General features: G+C 37.8%; 1 protein-coding gene across 2 annotated transcripts in view; it reads right to left on the bottom strand.

Annotated features, from left to right (window-relative positions):
• The window catches only part of MED27 (mediator complex subunit 27), a 90,353-nt gene that overhangs the window by 23,954 nt on the left and 39,372 nt on the right, over window positions 1-27,027 (bottom strand). For both annotated transcript variants that reach the window (XM_086764096.1, XM_086764095.1), the window contains exon 4: window positions 4,727-4,820. In XM_086764096.1, coding sequence (XP_086620222.1) covers window positions 4,727-4,820 — 94 coding nt within the window. The remainder of the gene's footprint in view (window positions 1-4,726; window positions 4,821-27,027) is intronic.

The raw sequence follows: 27,027 nt of genomic DNA, 5'->3' as shown, positions 1-27,027 counted from the left end.
AGACTTCCCATAGTTTTATCAACACAGACCTGTGAACCTTTGGGACTGGATAGTAACCCTGGGGCACAGTAACCCTGCGGAGGGAGCAAAGCTGAGGAAATTTCTCACAGATATTTCTCTACTTTTTCTACTCTTGTTCACTTTCCCTCAAAAGACTCTTACTCATCTTCCTCATTCTTATATTAGACAAGCAGAGAACAATTTACAATTTACTTGCCACCCCCTGCTCACACACTTTGCTGATTCAAGACATTCTTCCTCCATGTGTGACCTCAAATGTTGGCTTAATGCTTTTTAAATCCTGGTTTGCAATCTTGAGAGACACTGTGAAGCCCCAGCTGTCACAACAGTCCCACCATGAGCTCAGAAGTGATTCCTCCACACCCAGCTCATACAAGAGATCTATAAACGTCCCAGGAGTTCCGTCAAACACCAAAACTTAGCTAGTGTCTTCCAAGAGAGTAAATCCCTACATGAATATGAATCCTACATGCCAAAATTAGATGTCTGAGGCACCAAATGTGATCATCAGATCTGTATCGTCATCGTGAACCTGCCTACCTCTATCCAGTGCCTACTGTGCAAGAGTTTCCTGATGAACCACCAGACCAGCAAGGAGGGAGACCTACACTGCTAAGCATTTTGGAGAAAAGGGATTATTTTGAAAACAGCAGCATTACATTGTTTCCAGTCAAGTATGACATCATACACACTGATTTCAAATCACTTCACAAATTTACCCCCCTCCTCCCAGTTCTTCAACATCAGGGTCTCCTGAACAAAAATCAGTTTGGTGGCCTTTCTTAATAGGCAAATAATAAATTTCAGAATCCATCTTCCCACCATAAAATAATAACAATTTTATGTAAAACTCTGATAAACAAAAATGAGACAAGAAATTATTCAGTTTTAGTGAACAGATGTCTAGCCTATTTGCAGTTAATACAGCCCACTTCCATACAGCCAGACTGTTTAAAATGCTTGGAACAAGATTTGAAAGTTGAAATGTAAATGTATCTGATTTTAGGGTGAAGGAATAAAATTGTATAAAAACATCTTTCATATTTTTATATGAGAGATCTATTAAAAATCTAGGCATCAGTATAAATTTATAAAATTTTATCATCAAAATTTGTACGATAACATAAAAAAAATATTTGTGCCATAAGACTTGGTTTAGCAGAAACAATTCAATTTTCAAACTGGAAGTTTGTTGTAACACATCCTTACGCCTTAAGAACAGCTCAAATTACAGAAAACTATTCAATTATCTGTAAAAATATTTACCCAGTGTTGGTAACTCCTATATCAGGGCTTTTACACAGATTTACAAACACTGAGGATCCAAATTGTTTTAAAGACAGTCGTTCCCAGATGAAGAAAAGAAAATAAGTTTCTACACCTGACTACCTACATGACCCATCTGTCAACTGGAAAAGTAGTGTTAATGTTTACTGGTTTGTAAAATATTTCTGATATCAATGAACAAATAAATTGTACACAAGAATTAAGTGTCTCACAGGGAAAAAAAAAATTCTGATTTTTTATAACGGAAACAAAGCGTGTGAAACGATCATAATCATCACACCATCATGTTGTTTCATTAGAAAAAAATAGTGTAAATTGAGGAATATAACTAATCATTAAAAAAAAAGGCAAAAAATAAGTATTTTTCATTAATTAAAAACCAGCTGATGTTTTCTTAATATATGAGATGAGGTTTATCTATTTACAATTCCTGGCATTTGGCCAGTGACATCTCACAAAAACCTTAAGGTGTCCGCAGTTCCCTCTGCTGCTGCTGGAAATTAATTTTGCATAACACTGTTATTAAAGCTGCTGTAATGCTATGTTTAGTCTTTTTTATGTATAGTGTGATTAAAAGATTAATTGAAAAATCACTAGTGAAAATTGGAATTAAACAGCACCTTGGAATGCCATGATAAACTGCTTTTAGAATCAGCTGAGGATTTCACACAGCTCTGAAAGGTTTCAATTATTTATGTGTTTGGTCTGTGTAGCATAAATCCAGACTAATGAGGTACAATTGCTGTGTATACATCTAAAGCACAAAAAAACCTCTTTATTGTCTGGAGGAAGCAGTAACCTCAAAGGACTAGGAGGCAGCAACCTTCTAAGACACGGCATTCACGCTCTCACGAATAGTTTATTTTCCTTTCTACTGAAAGCTCTCAAGCTTATGTGAAAGTTGTACCCTGGTCAGGGAGAACCCAGCTTAATACAAAGGTTACCCACCAGAAGAGTCTGCCCAGCAGGCTTAGACCTGAGAAGGCCCACCTCTACAGCTAAAAACATAAATTGATTTCCACGTGCACAGGAAGTTGCAGAGTCTGGGGCTGAAACTTTCTGTCTTAGGTCTTTTTCCTAAAGGCGATTTGTTTGGCAAGGTCTCCAGCTATTCTGGAGGTTCAAAGAATCTCACAGGCACTCCTCCTTCTTCCCCATCTCCTTCCAATCATTTGCACATTCTTAAAATATGTACAGTGCTTACTTGTGCCTTTGGAGACGAATATATGTTTTTTTCTGGTAAAGGGAATGATGGTGTTTAAAGATGTTTTAATGTAACACCGAGGCCTCTGCGTCAAAGACCTTCATAAGCAACGGCAGGTACGATACGAACGGTCCAAGGATGAAAATGGTTGAGATTATACAGTTAGTTAATTAACTCTGGGCAAATAGTATGGTTGTGAAATAGTTTTTAATAAAATAAGCATCATCTGAATCCTTCGGTGTTGCGGTAAACCACACTGCTGCAAGGGAACAACTCCAAATCTAACTCGGGTAAGTTCAGAGTGAGAAATCACAAGTACTGGAGAAACCTCCCTTCTTCTGGGGGAGGTGCTCTTCACACTGCCCATCCTGCAGCACCTTTCCCTGAATGATTTGTGGCTGAAAACAGCAAAAGCTTTTGTAGCAGTCAGGGCCAGATGGAAAGTGCCATATTGGCAACATCAACTGAGACAGATGGGAAAGAGGGAAAACCTGCCTAAAAGAAAAAAAAATTTATAAACTCATCATACAATCACACACAAAAATACTTTAAAAACAATGTTTTTGATCTCTGATCCAAGGAAAATACGCATACCACTGGTTCAACACAGGGCTGCTACCTCGTAGCAATCATCATGTCCTTGATTTAGAGAGCAACTGCAACATGGAATTCACTAAATTACTGCTTGTAAAAGGGGCTTCTCGTACAGCTACCACCCTTCCACCCTGCCTTATTCCTTATGTCACATCCAAGATAACTTATCTCATTTCCTAATTGTGCCTGAATCTTGAAAAGCATCACCTATTTTATGACCTCAAAAATCCATTAAAAGTGGAAGGTACTTACTATACGGAAAGAGGGACTCTAAGCGAATGGAAAGGGTCTCAAAGCAGAGAAATAAACCCAGGCATTTTTCTATAGCAAACCAGTTAAACGTAAAGTCAGCTTAAGAGGAAATGCAAAAGCTTCCAAGACTTACAGCTTCTTAAGACTGCACTGATTAATTCAATTCTTTTCTGGAATACATTGTTCCACTTGGTGAATCCAACAGTTGCAGATTAAATGTTTTAATGGCAGCTGTTTATTTTAATCTCTGACTCAGTTAATCTCTTGCAAATTTGGGGTTGTTCAAAGAAAGTTAATAATAGGATGTTAGACAGCTGATTCATTAAAACTGAACATAATCACAGCTATACCTACTATAGAGGAATTAACAGAACCTTTGAAAAATACATGCAAAAATCTAACCATAATAGTGTTCTAAAGTCAACAAACTCGAAAAGCAATACAAAGTCTAAGGAAAGACCTTAACGTTGACTTACATTGACTCAACAGTTTTGTTTTGACAACATATCTGATTTTCAGACTCACTTTACCATTTGCCTGGAAACAAGAAACATACTCACATGTACACTACACCCAAGCCTTTTGTAACGCCTATGTGAGTAAGGTAAAAAAAAAAGAGGAAGTGCCACGAGAAATCCGAGACAGAGAAGATCGATCTCTTCTCATTTCTTCACCTGTGTATACAGTAGATTTTCTAGTTTTATTTAAATTTTGGCAAAAGGTGTGACTTCTGCCTTTCATCTTACTCGAGGAAAATCAGCACCCAACTGCTATGCTACAGACTGCACTTCCACATCGCTGTCTTAGCGTGAAAGTTTTAAAGACTTCTCTCGCTATAAGCACAACAGCTGCCTGTGAAAATTGATGTGAACAATAGGTTCTTCTGGAATGAAATCTTGCTTAGTCAGGCAGAAATAAGTCGAATGTATTGGACTTGTTTATCTCTAATCCAGCCTTTACTGCTCATTTACTTCAAAGGCAAATTATTGACTTCATCATATACAGAAATTCACCGACCCAAGAACAATTTGAACAAATTTAGATCATATTGGTTTCCTCCTCCTTGTCTTCCTCCATCACTCTTTTCCTTCTTAATTATCATAAGACTCACTCATTGTCAAGATTGCAAAAAAATACAGTGAATATTTGAGTTTGCACGCATATTTCTACAATCACATTTAACAAAAAAAAAAAAAAAGCAATGGATCTTTGTTTAAAGGTGAAATTATTTTTATCAGTCATTTGCCTAAGAGCAAGAAAGAACCTACATTCCATTTCTGAAAAAAACTCTTTAATAACCTGCAGTTTAGGGACAGTAATTCAGCCCCTCAGGAAATCCACCTCAAGGGATTAAGTGATCCGACTTACCAGCAGCATTGCAGAGGTTCCATTTGGCCGCGATAGCTGGATAGACATCTCGGGAAACATTCTATCGATGCGATTGATCACATCATCAACGTATCTGCCAAGCAAACCAGAACAACAGAATTAACACACACGCTCCTTATCACAGACTCAGATTATTACTCCTTTTTAACAATGACCACAGGACTTTCCTGAATTAATGTCTCTCTGATACCTGCATATTCTCAAAAAGTGCACACAAGCATAATTCAAAAAGTTATTGATACAAGGAAACATACCAAAGCCTATGTAAATTGTTTTAAAAATTACTTACTCTGCCCTTAAAAGCATACACTCCACTTTTAGTCCAAATCTGTCAGTCTCAAATTCTTGCCGTCATATTTCCATACTTCTGCCTCAGGTGGGTGAAGGATACACTACGAAAATGACTCTTCCAGGGTAGGAATTCATAGTTGTCACCTCCTTACCCTCTCTTTGATAAACTAAACAGACAGAGGTTTTTTCAAAGTCTGCAGACTATTCTTAGGGCTTTTTTTCCTTCTGAATCTTTCTGCTTTATCTCACGCCCTAGTGACTCAAACTGGCTAGTATGTTCCAGCAGTTTCTCTGGGATGATCAAATACAACAGTAAAATAACATCCTTTCTGCTGGCTATAAACCCTCTGGCTTATGCAGGCCAAAGCAAGCTGGTACACATTTGTCTTGGCTCCCCAGTATCGTATCAAGAGCTGACATCCACTAACAGTGAAAACTTCCTTTCAGAGACCTTGTTTCCCAGGGCACATCACCCAATCCCATGGGCATGCCTCACATCCTTCAGCCATTCCTCCGGACAAATTAAAAGGCACAGTATTTGCTTTAGCAGAGACAGGCTGCATCACCTGCGCATCTCTCTCCTCCAGCACGACTTTTGGTTCTTCTGAGGTATGCAGAAGACAGAGGCACTGCTGCCTTGTTATCATCTGCATCTACAAATTCTGCAGCTTGATCAGACTCATGAATGAATTTATTGATAAAACTGTTTTCATGTTAGCCCACATATATGCTCCGAAAAAAAAAAAAAATTATTTTGGAAAAATTGGTTGCCCTAGTTAGATTAACAGTAAAACTGAAAAAACTAATTACTTCCCTTTAACCTGCTTAAATAAAGGCAAAAAATGTTGAATTTTTGCTCTTCAAGAGCAAGTTATTCAGTTCTAATGTTAGTTGCTAAAACCTCTCCGGAAAACCAATGAGGTGCTATGCTCCAATTGCTGTTTTGCAAGGGATTAAAAGTCATCAGAAAAAAAAATTAAATAAAATCAGGAAAGCTACAATTACACAGCTGGTAAAGTCAGTCCACTTTAAAAAGTAACAAAAGAATAGAATTAGTTATGACAATTCTGCATTAAAATCTTAATCTGCACTTCTCATTGTGTGGGAAAAAAAGTTCCCCATTCACTTGAAAGACCCATTAACAGCTCGCTTGCTGATAAGCAAAGGCAAAGCATCCATAAGCCAAGAACGTCCTTAGCAGGTGAAAGAGGAGATGTGTTAAGACAGGGCTTGAGGATGAGTACGCTACACATCTAACTAATTTTCAACATTTCCAAATCCCATACTTTTTTTTATAAAGCTTGAGAGTTTACACTGTTTTGTAAATGCAATTACTCCAGGCTCCGCAAATAAATATAGTTATCGTTTCTGCATGAACAGAGATGACTGATTGTGAAACAGGTAAGGAAGGACTCTGTGTTTCTTGATTCGCATGTGGTTAGGAACTTGTCTTGTAGCCTTGCACACGATGATGCAGATTATTGCATAATTCAGTTTTCTAATTTTCCAAGCTTTGGGCAATAGTAAGTTAAAACCAAACAACACATGAAGTTGCATAAAACAAGACACTGACACAGACTCTATGCATTAAGGAATGAAAATTCAAGTAATTTAAAATCAAATAGACAATATTTGTACTTGGGTATTTAATCTGCTTAGGTACTTCTGAAAAATCCCAGCGGAGAAGTTCATTTATCCTTTGAAAATGTGATCCAGGCTGGTTGGAGGTAATACATTCTTCAGCTCTTTCTTAGATGTGATTATTTTTTAAATGTAAAACTTGTCTTGACCATGTGCCTTAACACTTGATTCAAATCCAACTGTCGCCTTGTACTACCTGAGCAGCGTGAGGCAGAACAGAGAATTCACAGGGAGCTTCTGAAGGGTCTTCCCTTTAACTGAAATCACACATACAGCAGAACAGAAATCTTCCCATTCGTATTAACCAGCTTCTGAAAGAACTTAGATATGAGTTACTAAGATGCTTTGGGCTTCAAAGGTTGTTAATTTTGTACCACCCTTCATAGGTCAGTCAATAGAAAAAAAAATTAAAACCACACACTTAAGGAAGCAAAATGTTTTAATTTGGCAAGGCTCAGAAACTCTACCAGGATCATCCACGTGGGCAGCCTTTTCCTCCTCTCATCAGTCAAGAGAATGTCAGAGAAACTCCAGGACCGATATGCTGAAAGAGCACTGATGGACATACCATTGTTTTGCCCCTTCGCCTTTTTTCAAGTAGACATTAAGGTTTCCTGAGGACTCATCAGAACAGAAGGATTCTTCAAAGATGCATATATAATTACTAAATTAGCCTGACTACGCGGCGGTCTCAAATGTAAAATGACAAACAACCTAATCTGAGGAAAAATTCTTCTGTAGATATGCCCTTCATAAAGGACATCTGGTAAAACATCTTGCAAAGGGATGGATACGATAAATCAGATGCAGCAAAGTAATGTAAAAGCGTAACTGGTGACGACTTTAGAGAAAACTGAAGAACATATGATAAAGACAAGATAACACGCACTCCTGAGGCTGTCTGGAAAGAGGGTCAGAGAAAAAGCTGCTGTCTGGAACTTATTTTACAGAACCGAAATACATTAATTTAGTGCCAAAATAAGCATTTCTGTCCAGTCAGTTTTAGCTCAAAAATATGATCGTTCCTATTTATGTTACAGAACCTCTTATAAAGCCTCTGAGAAGTGTAGCACTTAAGGATAGAGAAAAGTCTAATTTTACTTTGCCAAGAAGCACTTCTAACTTTTAACGTACTTACCACTTCTCAGTTTTCTCCCACTTACGAAAGATGCTGGTTGGAACAAGCATTTACAAACCCAGGAGAAATAACGCAAAGCAGAGAAAAGCAAATGGAAATAGATTTGCTCAAATATTTGGCATATCTTAAGAAAAAATAACTACTCATAGAATTCTCAAAATCAAATACAAGCTGAAATTACATAGTTTCCCCTTTTGTCCTAGAACAGGCATTGTTCCACCTACAAAGGGCTGAATACAGTGTCTAGAAAAACTCCATCTCCACGGTTCCTCTGTCTTGCAGAGGATGCTCAGAAAGGTCTGAAGACAGACCGCAAATGACTGCAAAAGATCATATCCAGTAATCCCCATATTCAATTACAGCACAGTATTTAAACTCCTTATAGACAGAATTTCAACTTACTTGTTTTTCTAGGCCTCAAAAGACAACACATTAACACCTCACAATCGCACCATCCCAAGTTAGTCCTACTCTGTTCAAAACGGCTTCAAGTAACTTCATCAACACCCGAGTCCTAATCCAGACCGGTACACATCCTAGTCAGAAAAAGAACAGACTCTCCCAACAGGACTTCCAATCACTGAATCACGTCAAATACTAAAGCAAGTGTGCTAACGTAATTTTACTGATAAAGTCATTAAAAATCCTCCCTCTTAACAGCAGGTTGGACCAACTTCGCTTTCCTATTTTTTCTCTTCTTTCTGTCCTTCACAATTTTTAAGGGTGTGTTAAAACGATATATTTGACAGAGAATCTTTATTTTTAAAATGGTAATAGCATCATCCAAGGTATGCATCTGAATGTGCAACAGAACGAGCCAGCAAGATCAGACCTGACATCAGATGCTCTCCAAGGCTGTCAAGACTAAATCGCTATTTTCATTTGAACGTAGAATACTTTTTCCTACAAATACGCTATATTAATACTGCAAAAGTCAAAACACAACAATCTACTTCATGAAAATTAGCAAAGACTAAAAGTAATTCAAAATGTTACACTCTAAATAAAGTCTTATTATGAACAGGCAAAAAAATCAACACTAGAATAAAGCAACAGAGATATTTTTGAAAAACCTCTCTGTCATTTTGCCAACAAGAGTATAGATAATCCTTTAGTCCATATTAGAGGAACAATGCCTGGAACAGACAGAAGACACTTTTAAAGTCAGTTAGCAAATACTGTTCATAAGGGACTATACTAGTTATGCAAAATGCTAAACAAAACATTTCATACTAAAACATCAGGTTGACAATGCAGAAATAATCCAGGAACCATCTCTGTACACAAACAGTCCTGTAACACTGCTTTGATTCACCCAAAGGCCCCCCAAAAGACAGAAACACAGAGAAGTAATTCATTATAAATGCCCTTCAATTACACACTGGACAGATGGTGTGGTTCTCTAATGTAACCTTTTTATTTATTTATTTTTTTTTATTTTTACTGGATTAGATCCAGTGATCCAACTGGATGTGATGTTAGTGTGATGTTTAACAGCTTAGACAAGATTTAAATAGCATTTATCCCACACAGTGTTTAACTTCCATGCTGTTCACTTTTTCCACTCAATACAACAATTTAAAAATTAGAAATACAGGTATTAATAATAATTTTCTAAGGAGGTCTTTCAGAAGAAAGAAAATTTTGCTAGATGATCTTAGGGAGACAGAGGAAAAAGAGAGCTACAACCACATTTGCTATAGAAAACAGCGTAATCTTTCCTATACACTCAGTGGAACGCACCACATATGTGATGAAGAGCAACTCTACAATTCTGTTGAATCTGGATTAATGATATTCTGGACAGCAACAGTGGAAACTCTCCACACATTCTCTCACTTACTAGATTACTTACTCCTAGATTTATTTTTTTTTTTGGCTTTTAGTTACTATTTTCAACACAGCTAATAACTTCTTTTCACATGTCTAATATTTCAGAGGCATGGGCTGGGCTGCAGACTCCCGCAAGCATATGTAGCGCTCGCTAATACAGGCATCAATGCACAGAACTTGCCTGAACTCCACTAAAATCTAGGGAACAGCTATTTTTTGCAGAACTAGACTCAATATATAACTTAAAGCTTTTAGCAGTGGCAGGATTTTAAATATTGTAGATTTTATAAAGAGACTAAATAGTTTTCAGGCACCCTGAGTAGAGAAGTATTATATCTTAAAACACACAAGGTAGTCACAGTTCTAGCGTGATTTATTAATCAATGAATTAAAGTTTTAATTTGATTCAGCTACCTGCTGAGCAAGTCTCTGCAGGCAGCAAATTCAAGTTGATAGAAGACTTTTCAGAACCATCAATTAACAATAGTTATTAAAACAGTGACCTCTGCCAGCTTTTGTGAGCTGACACTTCCTGCTTGGATAGGCAATGAAGAGCATGAAAAGAAATTCAACAACTCTCACGCTGAGAAAGCGACTTCAAGTCTCGAGACTAAATTAGACAGCTGGCACAGTCTGTGACATCCGTACATCAATCCTGGAAGTCTCTGCCTCTTTCCCCAAATTCCACAGGTTTTGTTGTTTTTTTTTTTTTTTATTGTTACTTCAGGCTCTTGCTCTTTTCTTCTCTAGAACCTCTATAAAAATGCTCCTATTTCCTTGACTCCCATACTAAAATCACTAGCTTGTTTTGACCAGCTTCTCCTCCAGCTGTAAGCTACCTTGTCTTATAGTTGTTAACACTGTCCTCTTGTCCTTTCTGAACAAACTGCTTCAGTGCTTTCCTCTCTCTTTTCTCACCAAACTTTCTGTTGGTGGAAGACTGCAGCCAGGCTCCTCCTGGCTCATCTTCTTTCCGTCTGTTCTCTCTCATCATCTCTAACGCATTCTTTTGCTGCTCCTTCAATGACTCTCTTCTCTCCATGAAATCTTTATTCCTGGTACGCTATAAAGGAAAAATGTTACCTTTTTCAAATAACTAACTGACTTTCTAACTACAGTGAGGTAAGCTGAGGGCAGAGGGGGCAAATCTGAATCTCAGATTATATGCAGTTCATCAGTCTTGGGGCTAAAACATACGATCAGCACAAGGACACTTGAGTGTCTTGGTAATATGAATCCACAGATGTGGCAAGAAGTAAGCCAGAACGCATGGACTATAAGGAACATATTTGCTAAAATACCTTGTACAAAGGTCCTAAGGAACAAATTTGCTAAGATTCATTCCCAACTCCTCCCAACCCTGCAGTGGAGAAGTGAGACAACACACATCTGAAATATTCACTCCAAATCTGAAAGAAGACAGCCTTCCATTTATTCTTGCAAGTTAGCTTGCTTTCAACTTTGCTAGGGATGTTATTTTGGTCATAGAGGAACACATTTCATTATTGAGTGGATGCAAAAGATTAAGTTCTGTGCTTAAATAGTCTAGAAGTGTTTACATATAAACACAGGGTGGTCTGCTTCAAAAGCATATGCACATGTAGCTGTATCAAACACTTAACCATCTGCACTTCTCACTCACAAAAGGCCAAACCTGGTACAGCACTTAAGGATGCATGTGAAGCCGTTTGGACAGTTCTCTAGAAGCCAAGACAGAGTGTTTAAGGGTTGGATTTACAAAGACATTTAGAAACCTGAGGCTGTGATTCAACAATTTTCAGACTTCAGCACCAATAGTGACATAAGGCACTGACACATCCCCTCCCGCACGCTGCAGCATACAGCCCCCTCAGCTGTGCTGTGCTGGAATAGCTGGATCACACAACTGATCTGGCTTTAAAGAAAAAAAAAAAATCAACCCCCAAAAAAAAACCAAAAAGAGAGAAGAAAAATGTATTAATTTAGATCTAAACCAGTTTCATGATTCAGCTCCTTCTGTGGCTGCACACACTGACTGCCAGCACAATTCCTGCTGGGACCATGCATTATGGGCCAGGAATACTGTACACTGAGGTCATTCTATTACAACAAAAAATATTGGTTTACAGTAAAATGTGTTACTTATACTGTATGGTTTATACAAGAAATACAACTCTGAATTCTTCAGTGCTACTGTGAAGCCACTGATAAGTGAGATGGTATAAACCTGCAAAGAACGTCCTCAAAGGCACGAGCTGACAGCGATGCTATGAATGCACACACGTTCTCACGCTGAATACTTACGAACCGCAAATCCATGCCCAAATCAAGCAGTCTCTGGACATCTACACATTTAAGTTAAACATGAAGACCTCTTTAATGCACTCTGAAAACACACACTTTGTCAGCACATAGCTTTGTTCATAGAGCAAAAACATTTCCGTTTATGGTATCAAATTCCAGTGCATCACCCTAAATAGCATAACTTTAATACGGAAAACTTTAAGTTAAAAATACAGACCTTGCAGTCAAATTCCCATAGATATTTCATTATACTGTTGAAATAGCTTTCTTTGTACTTAGGGGGAACATTCTTCAAAATGCTTTTAATTCACAGCAGTAATCAAGAGAGGAATATGGGTATTAGAATGTGTGAAAGCTGGTTAATAAAATAAGCATGCATCTACTTTACAGTCATCACCAGGATCTTGTCTGAGCCTGTTACTCGTCTGTGCTTTATGGAAAACATTATTAACTCCTTTATACATATCTTGAGAGGAAAAACAGCCCTCCCTAACTATGCAGCATCAGTAATAACAGAATTCCAGAAGCACCGTGTCACAGCACACATGTATTGTTTATATTACCAATTGTTCATGAAAATAGATGTTGTTCCACAGCCCAACAGCAAATTCTAACAACAATAATTGTCAGGGGCCTGGATCACCTGAAATCAGAAATATTACATCAGCATTTCTCTACAAAGATGGTTCCTGAATTACTCCTAACTTGTCAAGCGATTTGTGCCCCACCTGTTAGCCTGAATTCACACATGCACATGCATGTTTCCAAACAATAAAGCTGTGCCAAAACTCCTCAGGAGAAACTCAAGCCAAGAGATCCAGTCAGCCTTTCAAAAAAGAAGAAAAAAAATAAAGTTTGCACAAATTACACAGCCTCCACAGGGTTTCAGAGATGGATAATCCCCACTCTTTCCATCACCTCTGGCTGAGCAGAGCTCATCTGAGGTTGCTGGGGTCTGCACCATAAGGTGAAACCACCACTCCTGCACTCACTTGTCAATCATGCAGCGAGAGAGAGAGGATTAAGCTGTGACAGGCACATGTTCAGTAAACACAAGACAGTGCTTTGACAAAGGCCTCAAAATAATGCATAAAGTTCAGTCCTGCTTCTAGAAAAAGATAACGGGCTGAGCTGGTTTTCAGTCCGTCTGCCCAGTCAAATTCCCAAAAAAAGTAAGCTGGGCTCTCTGCAGATGGGAAAGCTCCCATTGTGTGGACTGACCGGCTGATGGGATCCGGATGCTGCACATAACTCCACGCTGTCACTCCTGAATTCACTCTTCTAAAGCTAGAATTCAGTATTTTATAACATGTCATTTTCAGCTCTCCTATTGAAGAATTACTTCAATAGCAAAGTCTTCTCACTTTCTTTCTTTGTGCTTTATTTCCCTCAACAGAGCAGAAATTATAGTACTTACCTCCTTTTATGAAAAGCAATAGATGATGCATGATACCTATTATGTATTCTATACCTATCAAACCCAGCAAGATTTTACCTTTGGGTGGAAAGGCTGATGAACAGGCAACACAGTACATGTCGCACAGTTAGACCTTTTATGCACTATGCTTGACCGTATGGCAAGCACTGCTGGAAGGAACAGATCTTGGTGATCACTCATGTTAGGCACGTCAAGTTCCAGAACTTAGCGAAGCCAACACAAACTCCAGAGAATGGAAGGAATGGAGGACTAAGGACATAACCCTCTGCAGAATGGCTAACATACCAGAACAGGAGAGCAGAGTGGATAATTTTGTTTTGTTTCTATCAGCTAAATTACCAAAGCCCTAACATCTTCTACTTTTAAAAAAACACTGTCCCCTACTCAAATGACACACTGATAGCATGCAGGCAGTATCACTTGGCTTTAAAACAGTCTTTGAATTCACAATGGCTCAGTACTCTAGAAAGTTGTCTTGCTGAAATTTCTCATCCTTACTATGTATTTTTTTTTTAACTTCAGCTAGAAACACAACAGCTTATGGTTTCTGCCATGTCTGCATCTAATGCAGTCCCCAGCACACCTGCCAGAGCTTCAGCCTTCATTGTTCAATGCATGGAGGGTACGTTGTACGGTTATTGACTCTAACACACACAATGTTTCATGGCCTGTTAGGAGCTACTGGGGCGCAGATACCCAACTTTTACACAAAATTGTTTCACTGCTATAGACCCAAGCTAAGATGCAGTTCTATTACCTTAGAATCCACACTCAACTCTTGCTGCATTTTGCAAGTAGATTTCTAAAGCTTGAAACCACGAAACATCTAAGAATACTTGGGTAACAACAGAAGTGCCTGAAGGAACAAACAAGGCAAGAGAAAAAGCACAACCAAAAAAAGCCCATCATAGACATGAAGCCATTAAAAAATACAGCTTCTCATTTCATTTAATTCCTCACAGTGATGTATTATTATATTTCTAATTTCTTCTTTTAGAATTATTTTATTCTTATAGAACAAGATGTTGAATACATAGGACTAGGAAGTAAAGACTCAAATTTTAGGCCTCACCAACAGACTTCAAGCAGCCACTCAAAAAGAGCACCCACTTCAAGATCTAGTGCTTTATTAAATTTATAGACTATGGTAAAAACAGACAAGTCTTAATAGCACTATTTCTAAGGGTACTTAAGATACCTGATATCAGCCTTTAAGGACACTTAAGATCAATTTGTTCTTCTTTAATTAAGAGGGAAGTAAAGGTAAAGAAAAAACCAAGAAAGGTAAAACACTGTAACAAATGATTTTTTGTACAGCCAGTGCAATTTATCACAAACTTTTACCAAATATCCATTTCAACTTTTGTGATCACCTACTTTAAGTTTTCTTGAGGGAATTTCATAATTAGTCCTGATTTTCTCTCTTCAGGATTACGCTCTGACCAAGAATTTCGATCTGCCCATGGTACTACAGAGACCAAAAATCTATCTTAAAACTCTCAGGTTTATCAAAAGACTCATTCAAGGTCATCTTTACACTCCAGTACAAAAACTGCATATAACAAGTACAATTAGACATTTATAAACTCAAGACTCAGCCAGTACAAACATTTTGGAGAGAGAAGCCCTTCAAAACATTATTTTCTGAAAAATATGCTTTCATCACTTCTTCCTCCAACATGACAAGCTGTTCCTTAGACTGGGATTTTTATAGGGCTCATGGAAATTAATTGCGTAGCTCCCACTGAAAGTCAATGTGGGGGAGGAGGGCTAATTCCCTTGAGCAAATTCTCTGAAAAAAAATTCTCTTTAAACACCATCACCAGAAGAAGAAATAAACAATAGAGTCGGTTAAAGGAAAAGGCTTATCATGGCAGACACTCTGGGCTTGCCAAATACAGCCCAGACACCTCAGCAAAGCGACTGCAGAAACTGGCTGCACCTTTCTGGCCATTTTCCCCACTCTTGTCACCAGGTTCTTCCTCCTCTGATGTTACCTCCCCTTGCACACAAGCACCAGTGTGCAACGACAGCAGAGATCAGACAGGCTTGATGTTCACTGTGGCTTCTTAAATGCTGGATTCTACGCTTTGCCTGTGTTCCTCCACTGCGTGGAACAGGAGTTTAAAGTACTCTGCAGGGCTGAAACCTAGACTAAAGCCAAAGAAATACCATGGTAAGCAAATATAGTTCTGTTTGTAAGTATATTCTTGTACCTGCATTGCTTTATGTTACCTGCAGAGCTTCCCTAAAAAATAAAACACCTTTTATGTGAAATATATCTGAAGTAGAATAACCCCTTTAGAACTACTGTGTCCAGTGCTACCATGGACAATGTTTGGCCTATTAAAAAATAATACAATTCTGTTTATGTAAGTATACTACTAGAGAAAACTGTCTAAGTGAAAAACAAGGAATTACTATCTCCTTAGGTAAATATAACCATTATTAACACTGCCTAGCTTTGTTCCTAGATATGTTTCCCTAATTCTGAGCACCCACTTCATGAATATGGATCTCAAAACTTTTTAAAGGCAAGTTCCTTTAAGGAACATCAAGTTTGTTACCCAAAGTAAAGAAATTCCAAATTGTCAGGTGGATTTCTAATAGTAAATAGGTACAGATTAAAAAAAGAAAAGTCTCTACATATTCAAAGCTCTTAATTAAAAAAAGAAGAGAAAAAGACTGCCCACTGTAATGTGAAGGAGTGGCATGAAATAATCCACTACTGGATGGGACTGTACATGGTCATTCCATAGAACTCTGACTCTGCCAAACGACATCTCAAAAGTTCTCCTACAGAAAGGACAATAAAAAGGGACAATAAAAGATTTCGTGCAGGCACTGAAGACAATACCAGCCCAATCAACCTTTTCTCATCAGCAGCCGAAGTGTCTCGCCTGTCTGTCAATGCCAGTGTCTCCCAGCAGGGAGTGCTTTATTATTCCAATGAGATGCTCCAATAAAGAGAGGGTCAGCTATGAATCACTAACTCGAGAAGATTTAATTACATTTTTACACTGACTAAAGACATTCCTTGCACACAGACAGAAATTTAAACATTGAGATAAACTATAATGTATTTTAAGGCAGATTACTTTGGGGGTTTGTTTTAAACTTACTGTTTATATTTTTCCTTTTCTGAAGATGGCTGTTTACATTATACAGTTACACTGTCCAAGCTTAAAGGTTTCTTGTGAAAAAGAGTTCACTGATTTTTTGATTAAAAACTCTCTAGGCAAATCTTCTAAAGCATTCCGCCCAATAGAGAACTCTGTATTTTCCTAGGAAAAGGTCTGATGACAGCATAAACAAAAAACCATGCCAAATTAAAAAAAAAAAAATTAAAATCTCTGCTTCATCAGAGTAAAAGCTACAGAGCAGTTTGATACCAAACACCTGTACAATATATACCAATGTATTATAATAGTATGGTGTTTTAATTAAAATATACTGTATTCTGCTCAAATCAGAGCTGAACTTTTCTTAACCTATCCTATCCTTTACAGCCAGGAGATGGAAATGAACTGCTTATGTAGGATTTGAAAGTGAAGGAAGTCAACTATTTGGACAGAGCTTACGTGAGAGAGAAAATCTCTTTCTTGAAATTCTCTGGAACTATCAACCAGAACAAGTTAACAGATCAGGAAATATTTGAAATATCTGGAAAACTAAGAACCATCCAACAACCAGGTTCTCTATATCGGTTGTTTAGAGCAGCATTTTAAGATGTGTGGAGAACTTTAGCAGAAGGTATTAGAGAGATTTAGCAAAATGCAGATCTTTAAGATGCAGTACATACTGACACTTTAATAAAGCAACTAATAGCAAAAGCAAACAGTGGTTCACTTGCATAAGAGCTTGCTGGTGGAGGATGATGCCTAAGACACAATAAAAATTAAGTGGCTTAAATACATAGAAGCATAGAAACACATAATTCAACCAGGGTACTGCAGAGAGATGCAAAAGTACATAACAGGAGAGAAAGAGGGATATTAAAACACTCGGGCTTCAGTATCAGAATTTCTATCCCCATCGATGACTTAATAAAAACGAGAGGGAAGATAGCACTTGTGGAACAACAAAAAGAAATTAGTAGCAGCAGACAGTATTTTAGCTGTACTAGCAAAAATTATAATTGATTTTCTGTCTGTGGTGTTAAAGTTGCTATCTTTGCACTGAAAATAAATTTTCATTTTAAAAGCACAATCACATGTTAAAGTAGTTCTACCTGGCATTTTCTGCCAACAAGCTCATTTTGCAAGTGGCATAAAAGAGCCACCATTGCTCTGTCACGTCAAGAAATTTGCTTCACTTCCTTAGAAATACCTAAGATTAGACAGCATTTGATTTGCTTATCACCCATTATGCTGTAAAATTACGTTGTTGAAGAAGTAATCTTTTGTCTAAATGAAACGTAACTTCCAAAGTAGAAAGGGTCATGGAAGCATCAACATATAAACTGCTTTTAAGTAAAATTTTAGATTAAAAAAAAGATCATACAAATATTATTTGAAATCCCAAGCTCTCCTTGCAGCACTCCTTTTAGTTAACTCATCCACTTCTTGTGTTTTTTTTTTTAATAGGCTACTATAATCTACAGTACTACTTAATGTAGTTGCTCCAAAAATATCTGCTTTGTCCCTCCATCAGCCACCCCCACCTCAAGCACTCCTTAGAACAGGGTTATTTTCAAGATGTGGGTTTTCAGCAGACCTGTTTAAACAAGAACAGCACTACTGGTCCCTAGAAGTAGGCGAACTGCTTTGATGATAGCTACAAGCGTAGCCTTCCATCCCTGCAGGTTTTCAGGTTTCAGCCAAGCAACACCGCGGCTAATCTGATCTACTTGTGACAAGAGACCATCTTTGAGTGGGAGACTGGACTAGATTACCTCCTCCCGAGGTCCCTTCCAACTCAACCTCCAACTAGAAATCAAAGAGGATTCAGAGTTGGGAGTCTGGAGCACTCACTGCCACAGTAGACTTTTTCCATTAGCGCCTACTTGACCAGAAAATACAAACAGCTGCAGCAGGCAGAAGGTTAGCAGAGGCGGTACCTGAAGAATAAACACAGGAGAACAGTTGCAGGAATTACAAGTACAGAGTCTATTCAGTGCACTCAGTGGACAGATCACACTTCAGTAACTGAAAGACCAAATCAATGATTATCAGCTAGGAATTATTTCCTGAACTTTCCAGTGTAGGGGTTACTTGCTAACAATACATCTCAGCAACATTTGGCTTCTCAGCCCAATACCCTCTTTTCTTAACTTATATTTAAAATTGAACCATAAAAAAAATTAAAAAGCAATAAATGTTTAAACTTAGGTATTATTCATAACAAAGGTAAAGTACTGTTAGGTATGACTATGATTCTTCAAACTATGAGTCTGCCACGTACCTGATTAGTCCCAAATTTAGACCCAGGTTTGATTTGCCTTTCAGTCCTTCACAAAAGGTTCTTTTATAAGACCTGCCTGCAATGTGCATACAAATGTGTCATGAGCGAAAGCATCATCCTTGCTGAGCAACTGTCAAAATGCAAAAGCCAAAATGAAAGAAGGTTCTGCATGTAAAATAGGAAAGTAGAAAGGCCTGGTTTTTGACTTGAGGCGAGCTCTCTTTTATAGTGCTATTTTGGACACAGATATTAAATTCTGACTTAAAATACATAAAAACAGTAGGGTATTTTTTGCCACTTCTAGAGCACATTTGTTTTTAACACCAAACACTGAATGCAACAATCAGCAAAAGAGCTCAACAATCTAGAGATCCAAGAAATCTAGGGAGTTTGACACAGACTGACAGGCTCCAGCCAAACTTGCTGTGTAATTATTTCATGTGTCTGCACTTTGTCTTCCATCACTGAAACGAACACCTAAAGGCAAGAACAGAATAATACATCATCATTAATCTATCCGAATGAACGCTGACAGTGGATAGTTAGAGCTTCCTATTAGGTCTTGCAAGTAGGAATTATACAGTCATTCATTCTTCACAACATGTCACTCCCGGACTTTGAATTTTGTAAAAAATAAACTGGTCTTCAACAACTGACAACAAAATACAAAAATCCAGACTCCTGGATGAAAGCATCTGCCTTACAATTAATGCCTTCTCTTATCCCAGCTTTGTACAAATATTACTCGAGTCACTCTCAGTGCTCCTGCACAATTCCCAGATGATGCAATTCATGTGGGGAAACCGAGGCACAGAGCAACTCAACAAAACACTAATTTGCTCTGCAACAACTTACTCAGGAATCTCTGTATCTTTAAGTGCTTTTTAAACATACGTGGTACTGAATGACAAGGCTGAACACTACTCCACAATTATATTTTTAAGAGATGGAAACTCAGTATTATAGGCAAGAACAGAGCACAATGATCATATACAGAATATAATCTTTATCTCATTTTATTCAAGGTATCCAGCTAAATTTAGTAAAAGTTAAATAAGCTATTAACTTCTTTGCCATGATCTCTGTACCAATCCAATACCTTCTTACTCAAAATAGAATCTGTAAGAACAATCCCGAACACCACAGAAGAAAAATTTAATTTCAGTGCAAAAACTGCCACATGGAGATGCTTTTGGATGCTAATATTAGAGGAGTTAATACAGGATTCCCCTGGACATGACTCACAGACAACAGACTGCCCGCAGCCACAGAAAAAGGTCAAAACTAAATCTGCCAGTGTTAACAGGTCTTCCCTGTCCACAGGGGTTTATTCCTTGTGTCACTCAGGCAAGAGTAAGAATCAGGCAAATAAACTAAACTGAGGCAATCTATGTCTAATTAGAAGTGTGCATTACACTATTAACACACTTGTTTTCAAAACGACATACACGTACTACTGAGTAACATGACTGAAATGACAAACACAATGCTAAGACTTTATTAGGTAAAATGTATTCAGCAAAGAGGAAGTGCTCCGCAAAATTAAACCACCAGGAATGTAAATAACAGTTAAAACCAGAAAATAACGTCTGTAAAGTAATGAAAACCAAGCCACTTCACACAGTGAAACTTCTAATGGTTACATTTTACTTATTTTTTCCACTGGCAGTTGGTAAAATGGGACAAGCAAAATAATTGTACCAAAATACTTCAAATCATTACAAATGAAGATTATGTTAAGAGGAAAACTCTATGAAGTCATCAGCTAGAATTTGCTACCCAAGCTTTTTTCATTTAACCCGTCCCATAGGGTTCCTTGTAAACACATGAATACTCAGAGAATGCCCTAAAGTGAAATTAAAAAGTAATAACAGTTATTTTTAACATCAAGTAAAGAGAGCACAGCAAAGCAGTTCTCCTACTCTGTATCCTTTTTAGTCAAAAAGGGCATTTAACTGCCTCTCTCAGACTCGGGTTGGTTGATGGGTTCTGAGCGCAGCCGCTCAGGCAGGGCAGCCAGCCCACCGTCCGCTGTGGTCTTCAGGGAAGGGAACGGCCACCTCAGTCCCCAGGTAAATCCCCATCTGCAGTTCGTTACTTAGGGAAACTTGCCCTTTTTGTAGAGTCACTGTCAAAACTACTGGGCGCTTTCTAGTTGCCGTCTTTTTCAGGTATGACTTATGTTTCAAACTTTACTTACTGTGACACACCTAGAGCTTCCTTAACAGCACAGCTTTCACATCTGAAAGTGCTTTTATACTTCTTCACAGTGTAGCTGTTTAGTTTTCCTCTCAAACACCTAAAGGTTACTTGGAATCACGCAGACGTACAGAAATAAAGTAATTAATAAATACACTCACAATACATTCATATTGCATCACATTATACAATATGATTATGCAATAATGCTGTTCTTGCTAAGCCACCAAAATCTAGAGACCTTTTCCCCCCTTATTACAGCTCGGCATTTTTTGCTCATCATCTCTGACAAGGGAATATACAACCAATGCAGATGGAAACACTCACTCTAATGCGTTTCTGAATTTGGCAAGAAGCAGTTTTAATTTATTCTTTTCAGACTGATCGTTTGCTGCAGTAAAGTAGCCTCTAATCCCCCTCCCCCAAATAATAAAGATTAAAAAAAAAAAAGAGGAGGTTAAAGCAATCTTGATAAAATCGCAGCTTTAGCAAAAGCTTTGATATCATTATTAAGTTCATACAAATTTCCTCTCTTATCTAGCGTGTTCTTCACTAATTAGTCCAACCACTGCTAATGTGTGTTCCTTTTTTTCTTGACATAGAAACAAGCAGTTAAACTAGTATTTGCAGTCTTTAATTACACATTAAAATCTTCAGCCTTAACTTTTTTTAACTGAAAGTGCAGGGATTCCCTACGGTGCAATATTAGTGTTCTGCTCTAAATGCTGCAAGGGCATCTTCTAACGGCTGGGACTGTGGAACAACTTTTAATTAATTGCCACCTTTTAATGGCATGGTTCTCACACAAACATTACCTTTAAGGCAAACATACATCAAAGAGTCAGAAATTTGCTGGTTTACAACAGAGCTGCAATCCCCAGTAACACTGACATTCACTAAGGGCTACACACCGCTCCGGATCTGTGCAGATTCTGGAAAACGAAGATGCGGATCAAGGCCGGTACGTGGCACAAAGTTTCCAAAGAGACACTGTGTTTTCATCTCTCAATTACGGAGTGTTCCAGCTAATCTTCAGCAAAGGAGACGGGAATTATTTCAAATCTCTGTGCTCACTCATACAGGGCTGCACATCACACTCAGAGCAATCCTCCTTGTGCGATTAGTTTGTGGAATATGACACCGAAATATCAACAGCAATCGGCCCCAGGCCTCTTCTGACTAATGTCTTCAAGAGAGACACATTCATGGAGGCACTCACTACAAGGACATTTGAGCCAAAGCTATCGGTTCCTAACAGCTCACAACACACCAGTAAGTGAAGCTCTAGACACTGTGAAGAAATGATGAAATCTTAACTACGTGCACTCTCTTTCCACAGAGGTTGAATAGAATATTTGTTGAAAAGTGAGTAAAATAGGTTTTTCCTTGGTTTTAAAATACACCGTAAAGTTTTACAACACAACTAATGCACATTTCACTGATTTTCTAGGGCTAAAGCAACATCCAAGATCCTTGTCTCTTGTACTTGTATGGACAGAAATTATTATCCTGTTAATGAATATCATAAGGAATATTTGGTTTTAGTAAAAATCTTTTCTTTAGACAATCTGTGATGAACAATGCCTGCTGGTTTTTTGTAATTACTTTGTAAGAGAATATGCAGCTGCACAGCACTTAATGGAATTAAATGAAATTCAGCATATAACTATAGCCAAAAAAAATCATTGATCTAGTATAACAAAACAAAGAAGATTATTACAGAAACCCCTGCTGTCAGATATATCAACGTACTAGGAGATTAGATGAAGATTAAAAGTTTTAAAAGAATCATTTGTAGAGATGCACAGAACAGCAAAGGTGTTGACTCAGTACTGAATTACCAAGCATCGCCCGACTCAGGAACAGCAGCTGTTATGAAAAAAATCCACCAAAACAAAAAACTTCCACACAAAGTCATGTTGTATCCAAGCAGTGGCAATGCAGTGTCTAATGAGATCATAGAACGGCTTGGGTTGGAAGGGACCTTAAAGATCATCCAGTTCCAATCCCCCTGCCCTGGGCAGGGACACCTTCCACCAGACCAGGTCACCCAAAGCCCCATCCAACCTGGCCTTGAACACTCTCAGGGATGGGGCATCCACAGCTTCTCTGGGAAACCTGTGCCAGTGCCTCACCACCCTCGTAGTGGAGAATTTCTTCCTTGTATCTCATCTGAATCTACCCTTTTCCAGCTTACAGACATTACCCCTTGTCCTATCACTACATGCCCTTGTCAAAAGTCCCTCTCCAGCTTTCTTGTAGGCACCTACAATGGGCAGTTCTTCATTCTCCCAGCTCCTGCCTCTGCCTTCTGTGACCTGCGTGGTGTGTTGACATGGGCCAGTAGGAAGAAAAAAAAAAAAAAAAAAAAAAAAAAAAAATCTCTCTCTAAAAGCTTAGAATCACCTTTAATACACATGACAAAGATTGGTTACCTTGCTTGTGTTACATCTGAAAACCAGAAAGAACAATGTGACACCCACATACACAGCTGTTCTCTCAGTAAAATTCAGTTCAAGAAAGTTTAATGATGTGTTACCACCTAGGAATTTTCTGTTGTAATCTGTAATACAATATGTGTTCAATCACGGCAGATGCTTCCCCAGCATCTACCATGTCCCAGCTACTGAATCTGGAAAGAACCAGATCAGCTGCAAGCAGTCCATTAAATGCTGCCATTGAGTTTAAGGGTAACTCAAATCAGAATTTCTAACACTGTCGTGGCAACATACATTGTAGTAATCCAGACAATTACATTTCCTAGCATTCTGTGCTGGGGAAATGCTATCGAGAAGAAAATGAAGATGCTAGGATTACATAATTATAACTTTTCCTCTCACGCCCTAGGATACAACTTTAATACTTGCTGTATTTAAGGAAACTAGAAGTACTCTAGGGTCCCACTAAAACTAAAACAAAAGCTGTACTCTTTCTCTAATAGGGTCCAATCTCGTTTCTGTAAAACAACTTGCCTAAAAGCAATTGTTCTCATCTCTGCTTGGTAGGCAGAAGGCAGACCTGAAGAAAAATCCAAAATAAACCAAAACATAAACATGGTTGTATCTTAAAATAACTTGAAACTATCATATTTTCAATAGCTGCTGAAATTCGTTATGATCTGAGTTTCTCAGCACCTCTAGTCCTGTAACAAAGCTGTCAAAATAGTGGTTTCCTGTTTGCTCATTATTCTCTATTATTATATTCTACATGGTTTGAAAAAAATTCACTTGGGGACGTTGCTATTCTCTGAAGCAGTACTGTAGGTGACAGTTTGAATAGGTTATGCTCTGCAGTCTTCCTTTAAAGAAACTAAATACTCCAAATAGACTATTTGTATTCATTTGAAAAATTTTAGGGGAACACATACCATGCAACAGCATCCTTACACCACATCCCTCCACCACCACTGCGTTTAGCAAAGAATGGAATACTAACCCCTGAAATGCACTGCAAGGATTTTATAATCGAAATAGATTTTCCTCTAGGGAATGGAGAAATGCTGACAAAACCACCTGTTTAACAAGCACAATCCTTTTTACCAGAGAACTAGATCCTTTTTACTAAGAACTAGTACTCAACTAGATTAGCTCTGGTAGTTAAAATATCAGTACTTGAGGGGGGAAGCCAATATTTTGGACTTTCTTTGCAAAACTTTTTATTAAAAAGCAAGGCAAAAGTATTTACCAAAGACTGACCATATACAACAAAACCATACACGTGGGCAAGAAAAAAAAATTAAAAGAGCAAAGAACCAATTGGTTAAGATTATTTAAGTGAAAGTAAGAGTTATTTTAGAAGCTGATGAAGTACAATATAGAAAGTTTTAAAGATACTTTCTATTTAATTGAACCAGGCAAAATATTAGAGACTTAAGCATTAAAAGCTCCTGCAAGATGTGCAACTCCACTCTGAACACATTAAAATCAGTTAGGGACAAACACAATCTCACTGTATGGTCACACACTGCAACTGACACTGAAACAGCTTCACAAAGCAACTGCACAACAGGTGTGTTCACCAATTCACTAAAAATGAAAAGCAAGCACTACAGCAATGTAATCCAAACTGTGCACAAGACACCAAATAGTAAAATTAATGTTCAACCTACATGGTACGTGGCTGCAAAGTAATTAAACCTATTCATGTAAATATTATTGTCTTACAACATAAAGAACTGATTTTTAATCTTTTTTCTTCATATAAAAAAGGATTAATTTGTGGAGCAAAAGCGCCACGTATTTCAGCAACATGTTCTTTTACAGTTCCTGTTGCACTGCCTTGCTGAAGTCAAGTTAAAGGAATACCGTGAGAAACTTAAAGATGAACAGGGATATTAAAGGAGCTCCTAGTATTGAGAGTTATTGGAAACTGATCTCTTCCTTATTAATACAATTCCCCATCATGTACAAAAAGATATTTCCGCGTTCCGAATGCAAACAGAGTTTTAATCTTTAATTATATTCTCAACCTCAGCTCTTCTGGAGAGAAGTATAGATGTGGGTCTGAGGATTATTGCTTTATTACATTATCATCTCTGTGGTATTTAATGAATATTGATACTTAATGCAGCTTTGCCAGTAGGGGGAAAGAAGAATTTTACAACTGCACTAAGAACTTCTGATTACTTTTCTCAAAAAGGAAAATACAGCCACACACTTCGCTCTTCTACTCTTGAATACTTTTAAGAAGCACCCCAAATGTTTAGAGTACAGCTCATAATACTGAACGGGATTATGGCAAAAACAACAGTTGCATGTGCAATACCACATTCCCCAGAATTATGAAACCAAAGTGTGACACCTGTATAAAGTGTGAATCCCCAGCTGGGATTTCAGACCCCTACAACACAGCAAGGTCAGACTAGGTAAGCATAACTTAAAAATACAGTCTTAAAAATGCAAGACCTATGAACATGTATCGGCTTAAGCATGCTTTGCCATTATCTTTAGAATAATTTGCCTTTTTCTTTCATAATGAAAATCCTTGAACCTAGGAAGCAATTAGACGCTGTTTATAAAACAAAATGCTGAAAAAAACCTTTCCTCCAAAAACTCTTGGCAAAGGGGCTTATCAGGATTTTTTCTTAATGTAAAAATGATAAATTACACAAGTTAAGTTACAAATAATTTATTGTGGCACATCTGATGACTGGGTGTACAGTTTATATATATGTATACACACATACCTTTCCGTTAACTGCTAAAAATAGTAACTTTTTTTGGAATACTACATCACCGACTATTTTAAATTAAATTCCTTCCTCAAGACTCAACTTATGTGTCCTGAAGACAGCTCTTGAATAAATACAATAGAACCTTACAGTACTACTTATATGGTAGAATCATTAAAACTGATAGGGCATTAATGCTTTGAAAGAAAAACACTTTGTGCTGGTATTGACTCAATCTACAGTAAACACAGAGTTTGGGATATCTGAAAATTTATTTTCCAAATCCAGATGAATATATATCTGCTGAGCCAGTAAATTAAGCCTTTAAAGGAGACCACTAACGAACATCTTTTGCTAACATAGCTCCAAAGGATGGAGCAAGTATGGAGTTCTTTTGTATATGTCCATCTCCTCTAGAAGAAGAATCCAGATGGATTCTGAAGTGTAGAGAGCAGAACAGAGACCTCCTCCGTCTCACCCAGAACAAGTGGCAGAAACAGCCTGGTCCTCCTGAGTCTTTGCCCAGCACTCTATCCTCGAGTCCTTATTATGTCCTAAAAGAAAGATTACCTTCACAGCTTTTTGTTGCTCATTTATCTGAAACAGTATCATGGACAGCACTGTTTCGGTTTTGTTTGTTGGGGTTTTTTTTTTGTTTTGTTTGCTTGTTTTTAAAGAAAGGAAAAGTAATTTTGCTGGTCTGCTCCTAGCAGTAGAGTACAAATTCAAAGAGATTTTTACTCAAACTATTACAGAGTTTTCACTGTCATGTTAGAGCATACATCAGAGCACAAGAGATTTACAAGACAAGTTGAAAAGCCCTAAAACAAAAAATTAGACTCTCTTTCACTCAAGCCTCTCTGTCCACTGAGCCCAAAGATGTC

The sequence above is a fragment of the Chlamydotis macqueenii genome, chromosome 20 (genome assembly GCF_036417535.1).
Source record: "Chlamydotis macqueenii isolate bChlMac1 chromosome 20, bChlMac1.mat, whole genome shotgun sequence".
Lineage (NCBI taxonomy): Eukaryota > Metazoa > Chordata > Aves > Otidiformes > Otididae > Chlamydotis > Chlamydotis macqueenii.
Note: the sequence above shows the minus strand (reverse complement) of the source record. Positions and strands in the feature narration are given on the sequence as shown.